The 19,067-nt window shown below is 36.7% G+C and overlaps 1 protein-coding gene across 1 annotated transcript in view; it reads left to right on the forward strand.

The window, feature by feature from the left end:
• CNTN1 (contactin 1) overlaps positions 1 to 19,067 on the forward strand; it is a 222,663-nt gene that overhangs the window by 145,513 nt on the left and 58,083 nt on the right. Inside the window, exons 7-13 of the mRNA XM_088457904.1 lie at positions 4,483 to 4,689; positions 6,576 to 6,672; positions 7,940 to 8,121; positions 11,318 to 11,442; positions 12,315 to 12,432; positions 15,332 to 15,482; positions 17,242 to 17,369. Of these exons, the coding sequence (XP_088314030.1) occupies positions 4,483 to 4,689; positions 6,576 to 6,672; positions 7,940 to 8,121; positions 11,318 to 11,442; positions 12,315 to 12,432; positions 15,332 to 15,482; positions 17,242 to 17,369 (1,008 nt within the window). The remainder of the gene's footprint in view (positions 1 to 4,482; positions 4,690 to 6,575; positions 6,673 to 7,939; positions 8,122 to 11,317; positions 11,443 to 12,314; positions 12,433 to 15,331; positions 15,483 to 17,241; positions 17,370 to 19,067) is intronic.

A 19,067-nucleotide genomic window follows, 5' to 3' on the forward strand; every position in this document is an offset into this window, starting at 1 on the left:
GGGAGATCTATCAAAGCAAGTACATTCCATAAAGTGATATCTAGAAGCTGATTGGTCGCTGTGGGGAACTTCTCTACTTGTCCACTTCCCCACTTTACAAGCTTTGATACATCTCCCCCGAAATGTCACTAGCTGTTCCCTAACTGTTGTGCTGTGCTATTACTATTCATCACATGGCATCCACATGACGGCTGTTTATTAAACTGTGATGTAAGCACAGAGCACTTTCATTGCGCAACAGTGAGCTGACACTGGGCCTGATTCTGAGGTGGGAGTAAAGCAAGAAACTGTGGGCCTGATTAAGAGATGTATGAAAACCTGATGGTTTGCACAGAAGCCCAATTGTTAGAGATCTGCGCACGTGCAGGATCTGCACTGCCAATGTGGAGGTCTCTATATTCGAGTGCACTCACAGTGCCCCTAAGCTGCAGCATGAGTGACATGTTGCGGCAATTTGGGAGTGAAGAATGGGCCAACATTCCCAAAAAACTGGGTGTCGTCCTGTTTTCTGGGAGTGACGAAGCCAGTGTCTGCGTCTTCTGACGCAGATTTCCTAGCCCCGGTTGGGTAGTTCTGGAGGTCATTCCCAGTAAGCTTAGGGCGAGGTTACGATGGTGATCGGGTGCTGCATCTTCATCTTCAATGCTGTCAGGGGGCGTCTTTTGTCCTCAGGTGACTGTGTATCTGGTATACATACTATGTAGTAATTCAAGGGGTTCAATACATCCATTTTTTTACACCTGTCTTTTCCCAACTGTGAGAAGGGATTGGTAAATTTTATGGAGAAAATTTAAAATGTGTAGCAAAATACAGAATTATTTCAGAAAGCACAACCTAACCCAAATGTATTGTATTTACCAGTATTACTCATAGTGTAAACATCAAACAAATATGCAATTCCATATGTGTCATACACCAAGCCTCAATACACAAGCTTTTCTTTATAATTGCGTCTTATAGGATCCACAGACACAGTGATATACTGTGCCACTCAATCTGTACCAGAGAAGCCGCACTGCGACGATAACCGCAAAGGAATTAGTTTTAGTTGTGTAAAAGTTGCAATCAAAGCACATTGGAATTTGACGTGGAAAAAAGCCACGGTCACAGCATCGTTGCACTTTGTATATAGGAAAACAGAAAAAAGCACCAACTGATGCTACACAGGCGCTGATATGAGTATGTTGTCCAAGCAGCTACTAAAAGCGGGATAGTCACTCCCTACCAATACATATATACAATAAACAAAAAGTAGCACTAGAACATAAAGATTATGAAAACAAGGTATAGCAATCGTTTAGATATCAAAAATATACAATTTATTCATATACATAAATGATTGTGCCAAAGAATTAAAAATACAGATAATGAATTTCTGTTCAGTAGAAAGGACACTGATCTCACCCACAAGTTTTAGTCCATACTGTGCTTGAGTATGCATAGCTCCTGAAGGAAAAACACTTGGAGGCCAAAATAAACATCATAGGACAGACTGCTGTGTATAGATGGTAATATTCACAGATAAAGGGATGTCCCTTTTAGATGTTGATCATCCAGTAATAGTATGGGTCCTCAAAAGATACGGTGTTCATATGTGGTAATGTCCCAATTTGTAGTATGCAGGCTTACTCCCAGTGTGCTGGTCCTTTAAGGCTCCATATGATTTAGGATTGTGCAATAGTCCTTTAAGGTTCCTCCAATATGTAGTATAGAAAAGTTGGGGTGATGATCCTTGGTGGCTCTAACGCGTTTCCCTGCCCCAAAGTGCAGCTTTTTCAAAGGTATGCCCCATATGTCCTCTGAAAGGGTTTTTACACCCATCTTAAAATGGCTACTAAGTAGCACCTGATGGTAATTGTGTATCCAGATTTGCTATACAAAGGCAATATAATACAATAAACCTACTCACTATTTATTACTAAAACATTATTTAAAACATTATTTTAAATTATAGGAGGCAGACCTATTCAGAAATGATCTACTTCTTATTTAAACAAAGAAACTTCCAATAAATCAGTGTTTGGTCACATGTACTTTACAAACAGCAGATCTTCGCCGTCATTGATACTAAAATAAACAAATTATAGTACAGTGGCATCTGAGCAACAACAGACAAGATTTATCTGTCTTATGGTGTCTATATCTTCATCTTACATGGAGAAATACTATACAGCGAGGATCTGCTGTTTGTAAAGTACAGTTCCAGTACTGATTTTAATGATAGGTCATGTGACCAAACACTGAATTATTGGAAGTTTCTTTGTTTAAATAAGAAGTAGATCATTTCTGAATAGGTCTGCCTCCTATTATTTTACATAATGTTTTAAATAATGTTTTAGTAATAAATGTGTTAGTAATAAATGTGAGTAGGTTTATTGTATTATATTGCCTTGGTATATGCTATGAAACATCTCTGTGTGCATGCTAGCCGGTAAAGATTTTTGAGAAAACAACAATGCATGTTCTAATAGAGTAATATTCAAGGTAGGGAAATATGTGAGCCTTTTAGCCATAACATCAATAGTCATTGAGTAATCGAGAATTTCTCAGAGGGAAGTATAGTGAATGAAAATTGCTTTGCATCCAGGGGGTGGCTGGGTCAACAGCTGGTCAATGGGATTCTGCCAATCAGCGTCTGAGTAGTGTCGAATAACATGGCTAATATAAAATTGTGATTGTAAAAACTCTTGAGGGTAAGTTTCAGAAATTGTTGAAGCATCATGATATGCTCAGATTGTGTTTGTTAGAAATATCAACCAGACAGTGTATAGTACAAAAGCCACCAATTCTCCAAACAGTGAAGTGATGAGCAGCCATACCATCCAGAAAACTGGGATTGTGAGTGAGGGGTAGGTATAAAGAATGGAATACATTAAGGTGTGACTTGTGACTGAGTCTTCCCCCTCCACCCGAATTTCCACTAACTAGTCCGTGTTGGTGGGTGACACTATAACAGGGAGTTGCTCTCTCCAATTAGTGACCTCCCATTCCTTCCTATGTGACGAATGAATGTTTAGTAAATATACCCCTTTGGTTCTCTCTCTAGTTCTGTCTTCGGTATTTCTGTTTGTCTAAATGCACTGCTTTCTCCAAGCTGTGGATAGTGAAGCTGAGCCTTTTATTTTATGGCCTACAGTTTACCAAGCTAAATGAGAAGTTTCATAACATTTAAGAACACCAATGAGGAACAAAAATGATAGCAGGAATTCTGTGCAGAGGAATTAAGGCCAAATTATATCAGAGAAATTTGAAAAATGATGCACCCAAATGTGGAATAAATGAATATTCACTGGAAATGTTTGAAAATTTCACTAACCTCTAAAGCTAATTAGTACATGAAACCTAGAGTAAACTCTATTTCCAATTATTTTCTGTTTGAATAGGATTTTTCGTTCTTTTAAAACAACCATTTATTTTGCAAAGATTATTTTTATGGGAGGTAAAGGAAATAGTCAAAAACATCGGAGAAAGTTTTGACACCATACAAATGGGCGTCAAAGTAAGTAGGCTCCGATGGAGCCTAGAACAGGAATGCCTCTGCTAAAAGAACAAAATAACCATATGTTTTGTATATTTTATATAATAAGCTCAACTAGTAAGACACTTAAAAAAAATGGCAATGTTGTACTCTTACTTTCCAGAACTAAATAATCCTTTAAGGGAGTGGTTCCCAATTTGGATGCCATTGCACCTTGGCGTGCCAGGGGCACTTGCAGGGGTGCAGGTTGGAGGTCCAAGACCAAATCAAATTATTTATGGTCAATATGATTGGCAGGACCAATGCTTGTGGCTGCCAATCATAAAATATATGGACCACCATCACATAATTGAACCTACAACCTGAAAATTTTGGCCTAGGGTTGCTGTGAGAAAAATGCTGATACTCTAGGGTGTCATAAGTCAAGAAAGTTTGGGAACCTCTGCTGTAAGGGTAAGAAGAGATGTATTCTACAAGAAATCACAAAATGGTCATCAATTTAATAATGGAGCAGGCAAATGACTAAGGGCAGATTTTGCTCTCAGTTCTTTTTCCCAGGGCTTAGCATTGAACAAAAAGTGCAGTGACTTCTTTAAACCCACAAGAGCAAATGGAAAAATGTATTGATATTGGGGGCATTAATGCTAAAAGAGTTTTGCAAATTTTAAATGCTTCTCTTGTTTATGGATCAGGCAGATATTGCTCCCACTTTTAGCTTTGGAGGTTTTTCTTTTACAACAGTGGTGTACCATTGAGCGCCGTCGAATGCACACTAAGGTACCCTTGTGTGCCTGACAATTACTTATTTGTCACTTACATGGTTATTTTATTTTTACTATATTGTTTTGAATTTTTCTATGATATTTAAAAATTTCTCTAGGTGATGTTACTTTTAGTAAAGTTAAGTTTATTTTATTTGTTTAGTCTAAATATTTTTTTATAGTGTTTGCATATTGTAATACTTTAGATGATTATTTAACAGACCTATTTTTTCCCACTTTCAGATGATCTTAATTACAGATGGATTATAAATGAATTTCCAAATTTTATTATTATGAATAAACAAAAATTTGTTACTCAGACAAATGGAAATCTCTATATTGCAAAAGTAGAACAATCTGACAGAGGCAATTACTCATGTTTTGTATCCAGCCCTTCAATTACAAAAAGTGTTTTCAGCAGATATACTTCACTTTTACCACAACCTGAAAGTAAGTACCAATAACTTCAATAGATATAGTTTCATCAAATAATTGGAGTTATGTTATGAAAACATCTGATACAATTATAAAGTGTATTGCTGTGATATGTCCCTATTTAAATTGTTTTTATGTAATACTCAAACAATGTTAATATAAATATCTACAAACACTTGTGTGTACAGTACCTATATAATGTTTAGTAAGGAGTGCATCAGTTCATATTTAATATATAATAATGTATGTAATTTTAATAAGTGTATTTACTTTGAATAATTTGTTATTTTTTATAATTTCTCAGGATTGACTTGATTTAGGAATCTGAAATGAACTTGTGTTTTGAGAGTGATTTGAGTAAATGACAGGGGTTATGAAAATAATAAAAGAGTGGAGAAGTGGATCGGTGGAGAAGTTACCCATAGCAATCAATCAGCTTTGAGGTAGCATTTATCAAGTACACTCAATAAAATGATAGGCGCTGATAGGTTGCTATGGGAAAAATTTCCACTGTGCAGTGTGTAGTTATTTGTACACCTGTTTTAGTGTAAAGGAGGGAGAAATTCAGAGTAACAGCTCATTGGTTTAACTGTTTAGGTAAATAAAATGGAGGATTCAGCCAGTGGTTCAAATTATTCTGTGGTACAAATTACAGGGCTACTCATTTCTAGAGTAATGTTCCTCCTCATTCTTATTAGAGAGACACCATAAGATTGACATACCCAGATTTCTTTATTTAAAAATTATTATTTTTTCTGTAGGGCTTGTAAATTTTACAGAATAAGCCATAGCTTTAAATCTGATTTTTTTTTTTTCATTTCTCTTTGACTTTTCTTATCACCATGCTATATAGCAAGCAACAATTGATGTTTTTTCAGGTGACAGTGCTTTGCCTTATACATAAAAAGGTCGCCGCCAGTGACAGCACTGTTATTGCAGTTGCTAGACCCCACCGGTGACAAGATTTTGTTGGAGATAAGCAAATTTAAAATGCATCGCATCGGTACATGTACTACCACAGTACTTGTTCTGTTTTGCCATCTCTGGTGATAACAAGAAATTAATTAGAAAACGTTTTCTAATAATTTATTATTATTATTAATATATTATTATTATTATTTATATTCAATTTAAAAAAATTTGAAACATGCTCTATTATTTTTTCTTACAATTTTTTTTTTGTGGAATTTCAGTTTCATTGCGCAGTTAGCCTATACCTTAACATTCTTAAATGGATCTGAAATTTGGTAAGGTACGACAATTACTTACAACCCTTTTTTATATAAACACGGGGTTGGCATTTCCCCAGGGGTGCCCTAAGTAGCACATCTACTTCCCTTAGACAAAACATCCACAGTCCAATCTTAGCAGATAGGAGGTGTACATGGTATCTTCTGCTTGTCATACAACACTTAACATTGAGGAGCAGCACCTGACTGATTTACGTGTAAAAAGCTGCTGGCTGTATCTTCCTTATGTTAGCAGCTCCATGTGGGGTTTCCACAGGGGCATGAAAAACAATAATTCAGAGATCTTGATGCCACCTAATCATTGGTACACTAGGCAGTCATCTAGGTTCGCCTAACATTAGCACCATCCCTGTATAGACATGCCAAATCTTTCAGGTTATATTCTTGTTCTCATAATGTTAACAACAACTAATACAGAACCATAATGATGGAAATTTGATGCCATCTTGACCATTAGCCTAAAAGTTAACATTCCCAAATGTACCAGAAATTTGTTAAAGCAAAACAATTACTTACAAAACTTTTTTGGCATAATTTCCATTTAGATAAGTGGTTATTGTCATAGGTACTTGATCTAAAGACAGACAATTTGGTATAAATGAGAACATTTGTGCTTGTTAAATTTTGAATGTAAATGTTTTTGCATTTTAGCTGCGAAACGATATGCAGCAGACATTCAAGTTGCATTCACGGATACTTATGCTCTGAAAGAGCAAAATGTGACACTGGAGTGTTTCGCGTTAGGAAAGTAAGTACTGTAGTAACAACTCAATCCTCTGAATGCTTAAAAAATGGCATATCTCTACTGACATAGCTCTAGAGCAGGGTAGCCACTTTTTATAGCAAAAACATTATCATGTGCAATAAAACCACAGAATAAAACATAACAGCACCTGCAGGGAAATAAAATGGATCCTTTCTACACATCACTAGGCCATACTTGCCTACTTTATTTTTCTCCTCCACGGGAGAAGCCCGAGGAGGAGAAGCAGATGGGTTGTGATGGGGGCGGGGCCTGATGGTTTGCATAATTAAGCCCCACCCCTTCATTGTAAATTGCCTCGATTGGCGCAAATTTAAATAGGGGGTGGGGCTAAATGACACCAATAAGCCCCGTCCCCTACACGGGGACCCACGATCGGTGCGCAAATTCTCCCCATTCTGCCCACTTCACTAGGAAGTGGGCAGAATGCGGTAGGAATGCCCACTTCTACCGGGGGTGCGGGGGTTACCCAAAAAATCAGGAGCCTCCCATGACTTTTGGGAGAGTACGCACGTATGCACAAGGGTCATGATTCAGAGATGCATGCAACACTCGTCGCTGCAATAGTCCTGTATGCAGTGGACTTGTGAAAATATGCTATAAACCCAGTCTCCATCTTGTGCATAGAGACGCCCACCTCACATTCGCTGCTTACATGCAACATCGGAAACATTGGTTGCACGTCGGTTGCAAATCGAACCTCTGAACAAGCCTATGCTGTCTCAGAATGAGTGTCTCACCTAAGATGCCAGGGACTCTGCATCTGTCAACGAATTTACAGAGGCTCACTAGAACATGCCCTCAAAATGGTCCTGACACCTGTATTTTTCTAGCCTCTCCCAAACACTGACTACATGTCACGTGCAAATAAATCCTCTCTGTGACCACCGTTGCTGTGCGGCTCCAATGCATGTACAGTGGCAAAGAAAATCACTCCACTGAGTCGTACATCATGTGTGCATCTCTGAATCAGGCCTCATTTATCATCATCCATTGCATTCTATTATCATCCATTCAGCTGCCAATCTGATAAAAGCTGTAGAAGCCAGCCAATGAAAATCAAAAGGATAGAAAAATATATAAAGAGCTAAATATATGAGGCAAGTCATCCTGTGCCTCTGTCCTAAGAGGAACTTTCCCACAGTTGTAAATCTACATCTACATGATTTTATGAAAGCATAATAAAAAGCAAGTATAAAATTGTGACAATCGCTTCACAAAATTTAATATACTTTTCATTCTGCACATTAAGTCCTGTCCCAGTGATAAGATGGCGTAAGCTGAATGAACCAATGCCAGCTTCTGCAGAAATTAATCAAGCAGGCACTGTGCTCAAGATTTTCAATATACAGCCTGAAGATGAAGGAACGTATGAGTGTGAGGCTGAGAATATAAAGGGGAAGGATTTGCACAGAGCATATGTTTATGTACAAGGTAAGTTGATGGCATCTTGTTATAACATTCTAAAGACAATAATTTAGTATATGATAATACTGCTGTATTTTGGAACTAATTGCTTCAATGTTGAGTAGTACACTGACTTTACAACAGTGTTACTGAGAGAGTTGCTGGAGGCTGCAGTTTGGATCCAATGGTAGAACTTTGTGACCTTGAGCAAGTCACTTTGTCTTATTCTGTCCCGGGTACCAAAACAAGCAAGATTCTCAGGTAAACTGCTAATATAGGGCCTGATTCTGAGTTGAGTGCAAAGCAAGAAAAGCAAGCAACTTTGCACTTTGGCAAAACTATGTTGTAATGTAGATGGAGCAGATTTAAAATGAGCAGATAGTTTTAGATTTGGGAGGGACGTGTCCAAACTCAAATCTAAATTGCTGTGTAAAAATAATGCTGTCCAGTATTTGTGGGCTACATGCTACGGTAGCCTGTATTTGCCCTACATGCAAAGAAATGTATGTATTTGCGCCCCTTGCATTGCTACATGGTTTGTCCAGGTACACAGTTACAGTTACTTGCTCTTTCTTGCTTTGCTCACAATTCAGAATCACACCCATAGTCTATACGGCCCAGACATTTATGCACCATATAAGCAAGTCAATTAAATTATCCTCTGCTTGGCAATGTTGACACTCATGAACATAACAAAGGTTGGGACGGCATAGTCTAGTGCAAATTAAAGTACTTATTACGACTAGTATTTTGGACCCGTCATTTGCTGGATCACTAGTTATCATGCCTGGCAATTCTCTCCATAATGTGCAGTGGGCACTAATTGAAGGTGATTACTATACTGGCCTTGTGCCGCCATATCAACTCTTATTTATGTATTGTTTGTATGGGTCCAATTTACTACAGGTAGGCTGTATTCTGTAAGAAATTCCATGCCCATGGGCCTGTCTTTATCAACCACAGTTGACACACTGTAGAAGTGTTAAGCTATGTGCTTTCGTACAACATTATTTGCTAAAAAAATAGGCTCATGACATCACAAATGAACATGAGAAAAGAACAGTTAATTACTCTGAACCTCTGCAATTTTCTTCATTTTCAAATGACAATTAGCAATTGAAAATAAATGTGTGCACAGTACTAGATACGTACTATTTTAATTCATGCAATTGTCTTTAAGTTGATGTAAAATGTATTCATTAAATAAAATTTGTATTTTTTAAATTTACATAAGATGTAATTAAGCACACAAAGAGAAACACGATGAGAACAATAAGAATCATTTTTGCTTATGTTTATTTTATAATGCAAAATTGCAGTGGGTCATAATTAATAAGGCAATCTACATAATGAATATAAGGCTTACAATTGAAAATTATATAAATATATGTCCAAGCAAAAAAAAAAAAATCACAATTGGCCAGTCACAAGTGGTCAGTAGTGGTGAGGACCCTAAACATCTGCTGTTTGAAACTAAACCAGACCACATGTTTTCTAAGGTGTACAATCATCTTTGCTAGAGCCTGCATGTGTTCAGAATGACTTGAATATATCCTTACTGTACTTGGCCCCGTCGTGCCCAATCCTGCATATCCAGGTACGAGATCGAGTCTCATGGTCGACAGTGACCAGGTCAGCATTCATAATTCATGGTTCAACATGTCGACAGACACTATGTAGACATCCTCAGAGTGTCAACATGTTCACAATGTCGACATCTGAAATGTCGACATTCTCAGAATGCCGACGGTTAGGGTTAGGCGCTGCATAGGCGGTTAGGGTTAGGCTGCAGGGGGAGGTTAGTGTTAGGCTGTGGGATGGGGGGTTGGGTTAGGCACTAGAGGGGGGGTTAAGGGTAGGGATTATGGATAGGGGGAAAATATTTATTTATCAGGCGTCTGTGCCAGAACTGCTGCACACATGGGAACCGAAAGAAGACGCTGAAGCCAATGCAGCTGGCAGGACCAGGTAAGCCTGGGTCACCAGGGACGTTACGTCAACATTCTATCATGTCGACATGTCATTCGTGTAGATATGATGAATATCAACATGGTCACTGTCGATATGCTGCAGATTGACACTCTCATGTCGACCCGATGCTCGTCAACATGATAAATGTCGACCTAGCAAATCACACCCCAAGAAGAAAATTTATGTAAAGTGTTCAATTATGAAAATCTGTATGGGCCCACTTTTCTGGTCATGTGCAGAGCAATTTCACACAATTTATACTCTGCAAACTACTCACTACTCACTCTTCATTAGGCCTAGTCTCTCTTGTACATGTTTTATTTTATTAATATTCACAAATATTGGGGGTTACTTCCTAAGAAACAAATTAATGTGAATGAATCCATAGTGACACCATCATATAAATAAATTAATCATTGTTAAACCCATTATGCATTTGAATGTTGTTGCTAAATGTCGACATAATATACTGAACCCATATTCAAAGACTACAAATCCCACGATTTATAAATACAATGAAGAATGGCTTTCCATAGGATGGAGACGTAAAAGCTACCACGTAATTTCATTCATGGGAAATTTCACCTCAGTGCCAGTTATCTCTTGGCAGCATCTTGTTCTTGCAAAGGATACTCTTTACACACCTATTACTGTAATGCTTCTGGAGATGGGGCCAAGTGAAGCTAGGTTGCATCTCCAGGGTAATTACTACATTTACGTTTACATAACCTAACTGTACTCAACTAAAACTGGGTACACATCAGACGATGTGTACCCAGCCCTATGTCGCATACTAACATATGCTGAAATCTCTACATGGTTTGCATGCCTGAAGACTCGCCTTGCATATACACAGCCTTATTGCGTGCATTACTTATGCAGCACTGACAGGTCAGAAAACATTTTATATCCAGACTGGCAAAGTTCTGTAAATCTTATGACTTATAGTTGCTGAAGCATGCACATGATGGCACGTTGGTCACTATGGCGCATGTCCATTAATCCTCCCCAAACCTCCAGTCTCCTGCCCACTACCTATACATCAGTACTTGTACTTGCCAACTACCCATCTCAAATCAGTCTATTCACATTTGTTGTTATACCTATATTTATTATCGTCTCTTGTAATACTTGCTATTTGAAACTGAAATATTTTGAATACTTTACCTTTCATTATAGAATAGTAAATCTTAATATATTTGCACAGCATTATTCATATGTTATTTTGCTTGTTCTCTATTTTGCTTTTTAGCTCTGCCAGAATGGGTAGAACACATAAACGATACAGAACGGGATATAGGAAGTGATTTGCATTGGCCCTGTATTGCTAAGGGGAAGCCAATACCTACCATTAGATGGTTAAAAAATGGAGACTCGGTAAGTACTAAATGCAGAATTTATCAAAAGTGCACTAAGTAATGCCATTGTTGTAATATTTATTATGTTTACTACTGTTATTAGAAAGCCCATATGACACCTTATAAGTATATTTCAAATAACAACATAATTCCAGCTATTAATGGGTCTTAGGTATATTAAATATGGAATCAAACAGTTTATTCACAGCAAATTAAAATATTCTCACAGCAATACTCCACTTACTGTCCATCTTTTGGAAGGACCGTCCACTTTTAGACCCTTTGAAATGTCCTTTCTTCCGGAAGATCTTTATAAATACATATGTCCATTGGCTTTTTCATTGGCTCTGTTTCAAATTTGTAATGGATTGCTGTATTGTATCTGTGTACACAGTGGTTGTTTTATTCTCATTTACATGTAAATGTCCATTAGGTGTTGTACACATCTTTAAACTAAAGTTAAATTATGTATTTTTAATAGTAATCTTAAATGTACACTTGACTATTTGAATCTTTGTAGAATGTTACTGAAGTTGTCACGGTTCAGCAATTATTGTTTATACTTTTAGAAATTGTAACTTGCAGTATTATCTAGGAAATATTTATATTACATTTGTGCATACTTGCATTAATAAATGGTTATAGGAGCTGTCATATTACTGATCTAGGATAAGCATAAAAATTACTAACACACAGCATTGACAGCGCCTAGTGTCATAATCATAACAAATCTTTCCGCTGTATCATAAATAAAAAACAGCTATATTTTAGTTATGATCTATCTTAATTCAATGTATAGTTACTGTAGATGGTCCTTTAAGGCAGATTAGCAAAATGTTATTTAAGGCTCATGTGCAAATTATGTTAAAATTTGTTTTTGTTTTATTTCAGTATACTAAAGGTGAACTGAAAATCCGAGGACTAACAATGGCACATGCTGGAATGTATCAATGTATGGCGGAAAACCATTATGGCATCATTCAAGCAAATGCTGAGCTAAAGATCCTTGGTTAGTAACACTGTTGTGACACTTTTTACCCGGTGTCATGAACATACTGAATTTGTTAATATAATCACAGTAGATTTTAAAGAGATTATTAGATAACATTTATTCTGCGGACAATGTGTGGGATGTTGTGCCTGTCTGCTATGACATGAATGAAAGCGAAGGTGCACCACTATAAAATGGGTATAAACAGATCTGTCCGTCTTGATAATACAAAGCTTGGGTTCCCTTGTTTGAAAGAGAGGAGTCATCTGGTTATCACTTGGGGAAGATCTCCCCATAAGTTTTCAATAGTTAGAGGAAAGCACTCTTTCAAACAATGTGCCTCCTTAGTAATTATTGGCTGGGGATTGTAGGTGATCACCAGATAATGACACCCAACACTGCACAAAACATTACATTTTCCAGAGATGGGGAATCTAATGCCCCAAATCTTGGTTAAATAAACAAACAAACAAACAAACAAACAGGGGTCTCCTCATTTGATGCAGTAGTACAGTAGGCTTTCTAGTTTTTACTGTAAATTGATGTGCCTTATTGGGCTACAATATCATTCTTTTCAATTGTATGTGATTCATTTTTAAGACAGCTAAAACTAGCAAAATAAATAATAAAAATACATTATCCTTTTCAGATGCAGATTTTATTAGGGAAACCTATGTGTAGAATCCAGCGTTTTGCTGTTTTGGAAAGGTGGATTAATGCTGAAGCAAAATAGATAAATTATTTATTTGTGGTATTTATACAAAAAAACATACACATTTGCTCTTAGATCACTTTCCTACAATCAATAAACGAAAAAAAAAAAACACTTGCCATTTTTGGTAGATTTTATTTGCTGTGTTAGAATGAGCAAAAAGACTAATGGTATCTTCTGAAAATGTGATGTCTTATGGGAATTAACAAGGTATAATTTCTCATGGGTACTGCATGGAAAAATTACTGATATTACTGGAAAGTACTCTCCGGTGCTGATCGGAACACTAAAGATAATCTATGACACTGTAATTATATTTGGGGTAAAACCCCTGTTTCCCATGAATGTGAGTCATCTATCAGAATTGTGTCTCTGACACTATGATACTCAAAAGGACAAATACCTTACTCACATATAGTGATCTGTATAAACCAGGAAGGTCCAAACAGCGGTTAAAAATGTAAACAACAGTTTATGTATGCATAGTCAAGCAATTATACCTAGCTTTCTTAAATAGTTAGCAAATAATCATGGAGATAAGTGTACAAATATCACACTATATGCTTTTCTCACTATTCAGACAGTACATAGTATCTAACCAGTTATAAAAGAAATACTAAACAATAAAATGGAAATAACATTATAGTATCAGATAGTTAAAAAAAGAAATGGCATAAAATGCAAAAATTAAATCACAAAAACACAGCAAAAAAAAATAATAATAATAAAAAAAAAATATATATATATATATACGAAAAATGAGGTGTACTCATCAGTCTTGAGAAGAGTAAAAAACGAGTTTTCCATTATTCACACCACCCCATATAAATACACCTGAGGTTAATTGGAGTTAAAGTAAAGCCCACCCCTCATTTAGGGAGAGCTTTACTTTAACTCAAATTAACCTCAGGTGTATTTACATGGGGTGGTGTGACTGTTTATGTATCTTGATAAAAGTCCCAGAGCGGACTGAAACGTCAATGCTGTTTGTACCTGTGATGTGAGTAAAGGAAAACTAGGTTTTTACTCTTTTCAAGACTGGTGAGTGCACCTCATTTTTCATCTATGCACCTGGAGCCGCTGTGCTCACTTAGGTTGTCACCCCAGCATTACATGGACCATTGAAGACATGAGTGTGGACCTATGAACTGTATATATATATATATATATATATATATATATATTATATATAGATAGACAGATAGATTGCAATTGTTAAGACCGGCACTCCCAGGTATGTTATGCACTTTTACTTGGCCTGGTGCTGTCTCCTCGTCAGCTGGTGGTTGTTCAGAGATAAGTCAGACAACTGGGTGACACTCACAGCACAGATACATAGATTATAATCCGTTGTATGTATACTGTATAAGTGTATATGTATGATCTCTGAGTGTAGCTAACTGCACCAGAAGAAAAATATGTGAGTGTTTTACCTTGCATGTGACACCTAAAGACTAATAATTATGGACATTTGTAGCTGCCATAATACATTGCCCTGTGTTGGTTTCACCAGAAGAGGAACACTTTCTGAATGGTTCTGATATTAACGATCAATGATTACTATGCTTCCCATTCTCAAACAAAGGACGGAGCACTGACGAATATTGCTGCATTTTATTTCTCCTCGCAGTACTTCATATTATGGTGCTGAGTAAAAATCAATAATGATTAAACGATCACTATATTGAGGAGTGTTCTTGATTCATTCACTTTCTGGTGGATGCATTACTGACAGTATATATATATAAACCTTGGTTGCATACATCAGCAAATATATCTGTGATCCATCCTCCTCAGAGTAAGTTTTTGCTTTCATTTTAAAATTTGGATTTGTGACCTTATATTGCTATAATCATTGATTAGGGTTAGAAAAACTCTATTAGCATTATCTGAAGCACTTGATAATTGGCAAATGGCTTACACATTTAATTGCGAACGTATGCATTACATCTGATGCTTTTGCCTTTCTTACAGTTTTAGAGGCAGGATTTTATTGAGCTCTTTTTTGTTGACTGGCACGTGAGTGTTGTATGTGCACTATTAGTGTATTTCCCGTCCCCCATTATTTGCACATTATGATGGTTGGAGTATGATTGAGCAGCTTGCCTTTTTATCACTCTATATGACCAGCTCTGATTACACAATCTTTACATACACTACTGTATCAGTTATTGATTTTTATTGATTTTTTCAATTCATGTTTAGCTTTAGCACCAACATTTGAACTAAATCCTATGCGAAAGAAGATCTTAGCTGCAAAAGGTGGACGTGTCATTATAGAATGTAAACCAAAGGCAGCCCCAAAACCCAAATTCTCATGGAGCAAAGGAACAGAACTGCTTATTAATAATACCCGGTTGGTGCAAATCATACTTATTTTTCTGTTGGTATGGGGTCTTCTAATTTACTCATTGTTTATGCAACTGCTTTTAGTATTTGAAGGGCTCTGAACAGCAATGGGCCTCATTTATGAAAAGTGAAAAACATTTGATCTTTTCTGTGTCATTATCTTCAGCCTTTAAAGTGTTTGCTTATGTTAATCTAAATGGTTAGACTTTCTAGAAAGACTCAAAAAGATTATTCTACATATCATACTAGTAAAACCATCCTGCAAAGAAGGTTGAGCAATCTATTCCATCATGAGGATGTTTAAAGATGACCTACAATTTAATATTTATTGAGTGTCAATGTCGTTAAATGAATGAATTGTTAAAACAAGAATTGTTTTATATTGTAGAATTAAGAATGCTTCTATAATACTACAGTATAAACAATCATGTGTTACAATTTCAAAATAAAAAGGAGAAAAAGTACACGGAACTACACTCGGATTATTGTTGGCCCGGGGAACACAGCAGAAAAGTGCAGGTCCAGGCTTCAACTCAGAACTGATCCCCCAACTATGACATAGAACAAAAGGCTCCCAAACCTTTTATGAACCTTTTTCACCCATTTTGATGTCTGGACCCAATCTCTGGTGCTGGCTGGCTTTTTAATTAACCCAGGGTCCATACCAGGACTGCCCACATATCCTAAGTGCAAATAACTGTACATAATTTTCCCTGTGTAATAGCTACATGAAATATGGTATGTTCACATTAATCTCTATTATTTAAGATATACAATGAATGAAAACAAGACTTCTCAGAGATGTGTGATCAGATACTTCATTTCATTTAAACTATATATCCTAGGGACTCTCAAATCACTCCTGACCAGCATACAGACTTCAGGTATATTTCTATAATTTCTATGGAAGCTCCTAGCTGTGGTGGAAATATAACTTTTCAGTCAAAAGCAGATTTAATATGGTGAAGTATTTGATCCTTGTGAAGTCCCTTGTGAATATGGTGAAGCCGTTGATCTCTTGTGATCAGATAGCTGCTTGAATACCCCCTGCTGTGTTGGGTGCTAGGTAATGATCCTCAAGTCATTTATATGCAGACATAGTTTAAAGGGCTTTTGTCTACCCATCCCGCCCAGGTAATTGCTTTTCCTGCTTACACCATAGCATCATGAATGTACATACTAATAAACATACACAAGTCCCCCCTTCAGGCTTCCTCAATGAATTTGCATGCTAATGAAAAACCTTTCATGAGCTCTATATGCAATAAACTTTATTTCTTGACCCTCCTTATGTGGGTGATAAATGCCACAGAATTACAAAACCTAACAAAAGGGCCCGCAATGACCTTTACAAAAAGTAGTTCATATAACTGTTATCTTTTGATGAATTTTCATCTCTACAATGCCTTGACAGTCACAATATTTAATAATTCTGATTGTGACTGAATCAGATTGTGCAATTAATATTAATAAAATCAATGCATACAGTATGTAAATAGCTTAAAAATGCACAAACTAACAATTTGCCCATTTCCCTATCTGCTTGTCATGCTTCTGGAATGTTGTTGGTAACTTTGCTGCCATCTAGTGCTTCTAAAACATAACACAAACATGTATGCACATTCTCTACTATATATGTGAAATGCAGTAAATAAAACATACATTTTGAAATATTTCATAATTAAGCAATAACATGTAAATATTCATTAAATACTGTCACATAAAAGCTATATACATATTTGTTTAACTTTTCCATTTCTTAATAGGGTATCAATCTGGGACGATGGCAGCCTGGAAATTATAAATGTAACAATGCTAGATGAAGGCAGCTACACATGTTTTGCAGAGAATGACAGAGGAAAATCGAATAGTACTGGAACACTTTCTGTTACAGGTAATACTAGTAGACAAAGCTAGTCATGACTATGGATGCAAGCAGACGTATTTCCTTCCAGGCTAAATGTATCATTATGTTATTTGTAATACAGTACCAAGAACTTGCAGGTCTAATAATTTCAACTAGCCAGTTGAACATACATATTGAAGTTACATTATTTAGGAGATATTTTTCCTAATTTGGCCACTCCTTCTAGCCGGTGCTCTGTTGGCTGTTATATAAGCATCAGTTAACCTAAGGGGTGGTTACATAAAATGTACTTCATTATAATAAAGGTCCTTACAAGATTGTGGAATTCTTTCCAACTAAATATTAGCAATTTTAATTCTTTCCAACAAGATATTAGCAATTTAAAAAAATAAAACAGTTTGAATGAGCATTCACTAAATTTTGCATTTGAATGTGTCATTTCACATGGTTATTCAGGACAATATGACCTTAAGTGTTTCATGAGGAATTCCCTACTAATTACCCAATCACTTCCTCTGGCAACACCAGATATAGATATATCTATATATATATATATATATATATATATATATATATATATATATATTAACACCACAAAACAGTGGTATATGGCGCTGGTTCACTATTCGCTAAATACTGTTTATCTAACCCAAATATGGCTACTCATCAATCCCGGACAGTCCTTTATGTTCCAAATATCAGGCACTTCCCCTGGTTCAAGGGTTGCAGCTATTCTCAAAACAACCGTTGCCCCAACAGTTCAAATAGGTCTCTAAAAAAGAAAATGAGAAACAGCGCCTCCTAGTGCAATATTGACAATAATAATTTTTCCACCACCAATTGATGATCACCCTTGAGATAAGAGGTGTACCTATTATTATAGTGGTAAAAATCACAATCTTGATCGCAATTGAAAGTATCTTTCCTCCAATAATATTCACATGGGATATAATCGTCCACAATCGTATCCAGATGTTTCCATACCATCAGATTATGGCCCGTATTCAATTTGAGCCGAGCCGCGATACTTTTTCGCCTCCCGGACTTTTCGCCTACTTCGCCTGTTTTGCAGGCGGAAAAGTATTGCGCGTGTGCCCGCATATCAACGTATTCAATTTGAAAGTAGGGCGAAAACGGGACCCGGCGAAACCTAAACAAGCGGAAAGTACTGTCAGATTTGGGAAAATCAGCCTGTCACCCCCCAAATGATGATCTGACATGGGGGTTAGCTATGGTACCCCCGATTTGGCTTGCTGAAGGTATTTGGTGTTTTTAAATGGGCTCAATAGCTGCTAAATAGCGTTTTTGTATAAGTGGTGAAGAATAATATTCTGGGGGTTTTTTTGCAGAAAATAACTTATCCCAGCAAATTTGGGGTACTTGAAAATGGGGGTCAGCATATTTTAAAGTTGCTAAAGTGAAGTTGAAAAAATCGTGAAAAATCCACCTGCCGCAAGTACCTGCAATGAAAAAACACCTGGGCCATACTTGGGGACCCCCCAGAATCAAGTTCACTAGTTTTGTAACTTTGTCCCCCAACTTTTTTTTTTTTCGCCCCCAAATTCAAAGTGATTTTTTTGGGGTGTTTTTAAGTCTTTTTTTTAATTTTTTTTGACACAGTTTACCTTTGGAGGACTGTCTGAAGGCTGCATGGGGGTTCCCGCAATGTTGCACCCCAAAATCCCAATTCTGCACTTTTTTCTGCCTGCAGGCAAATCGTTTTCG

Source organism: Taudactylus pleione, unplaced genomic scaffold (genome assembly GCF_031769625.1).
Source record: "Taudactylus pleione unplaced genomic scaffold, aTauple2 ptg000041l, whole genome shotgun sequence".
NCBI lineage: Eukaryota > Metazoa > Chordata > Amphibia > Anura > Myobatrachidae > Taudactylus > Taudactylus pleione.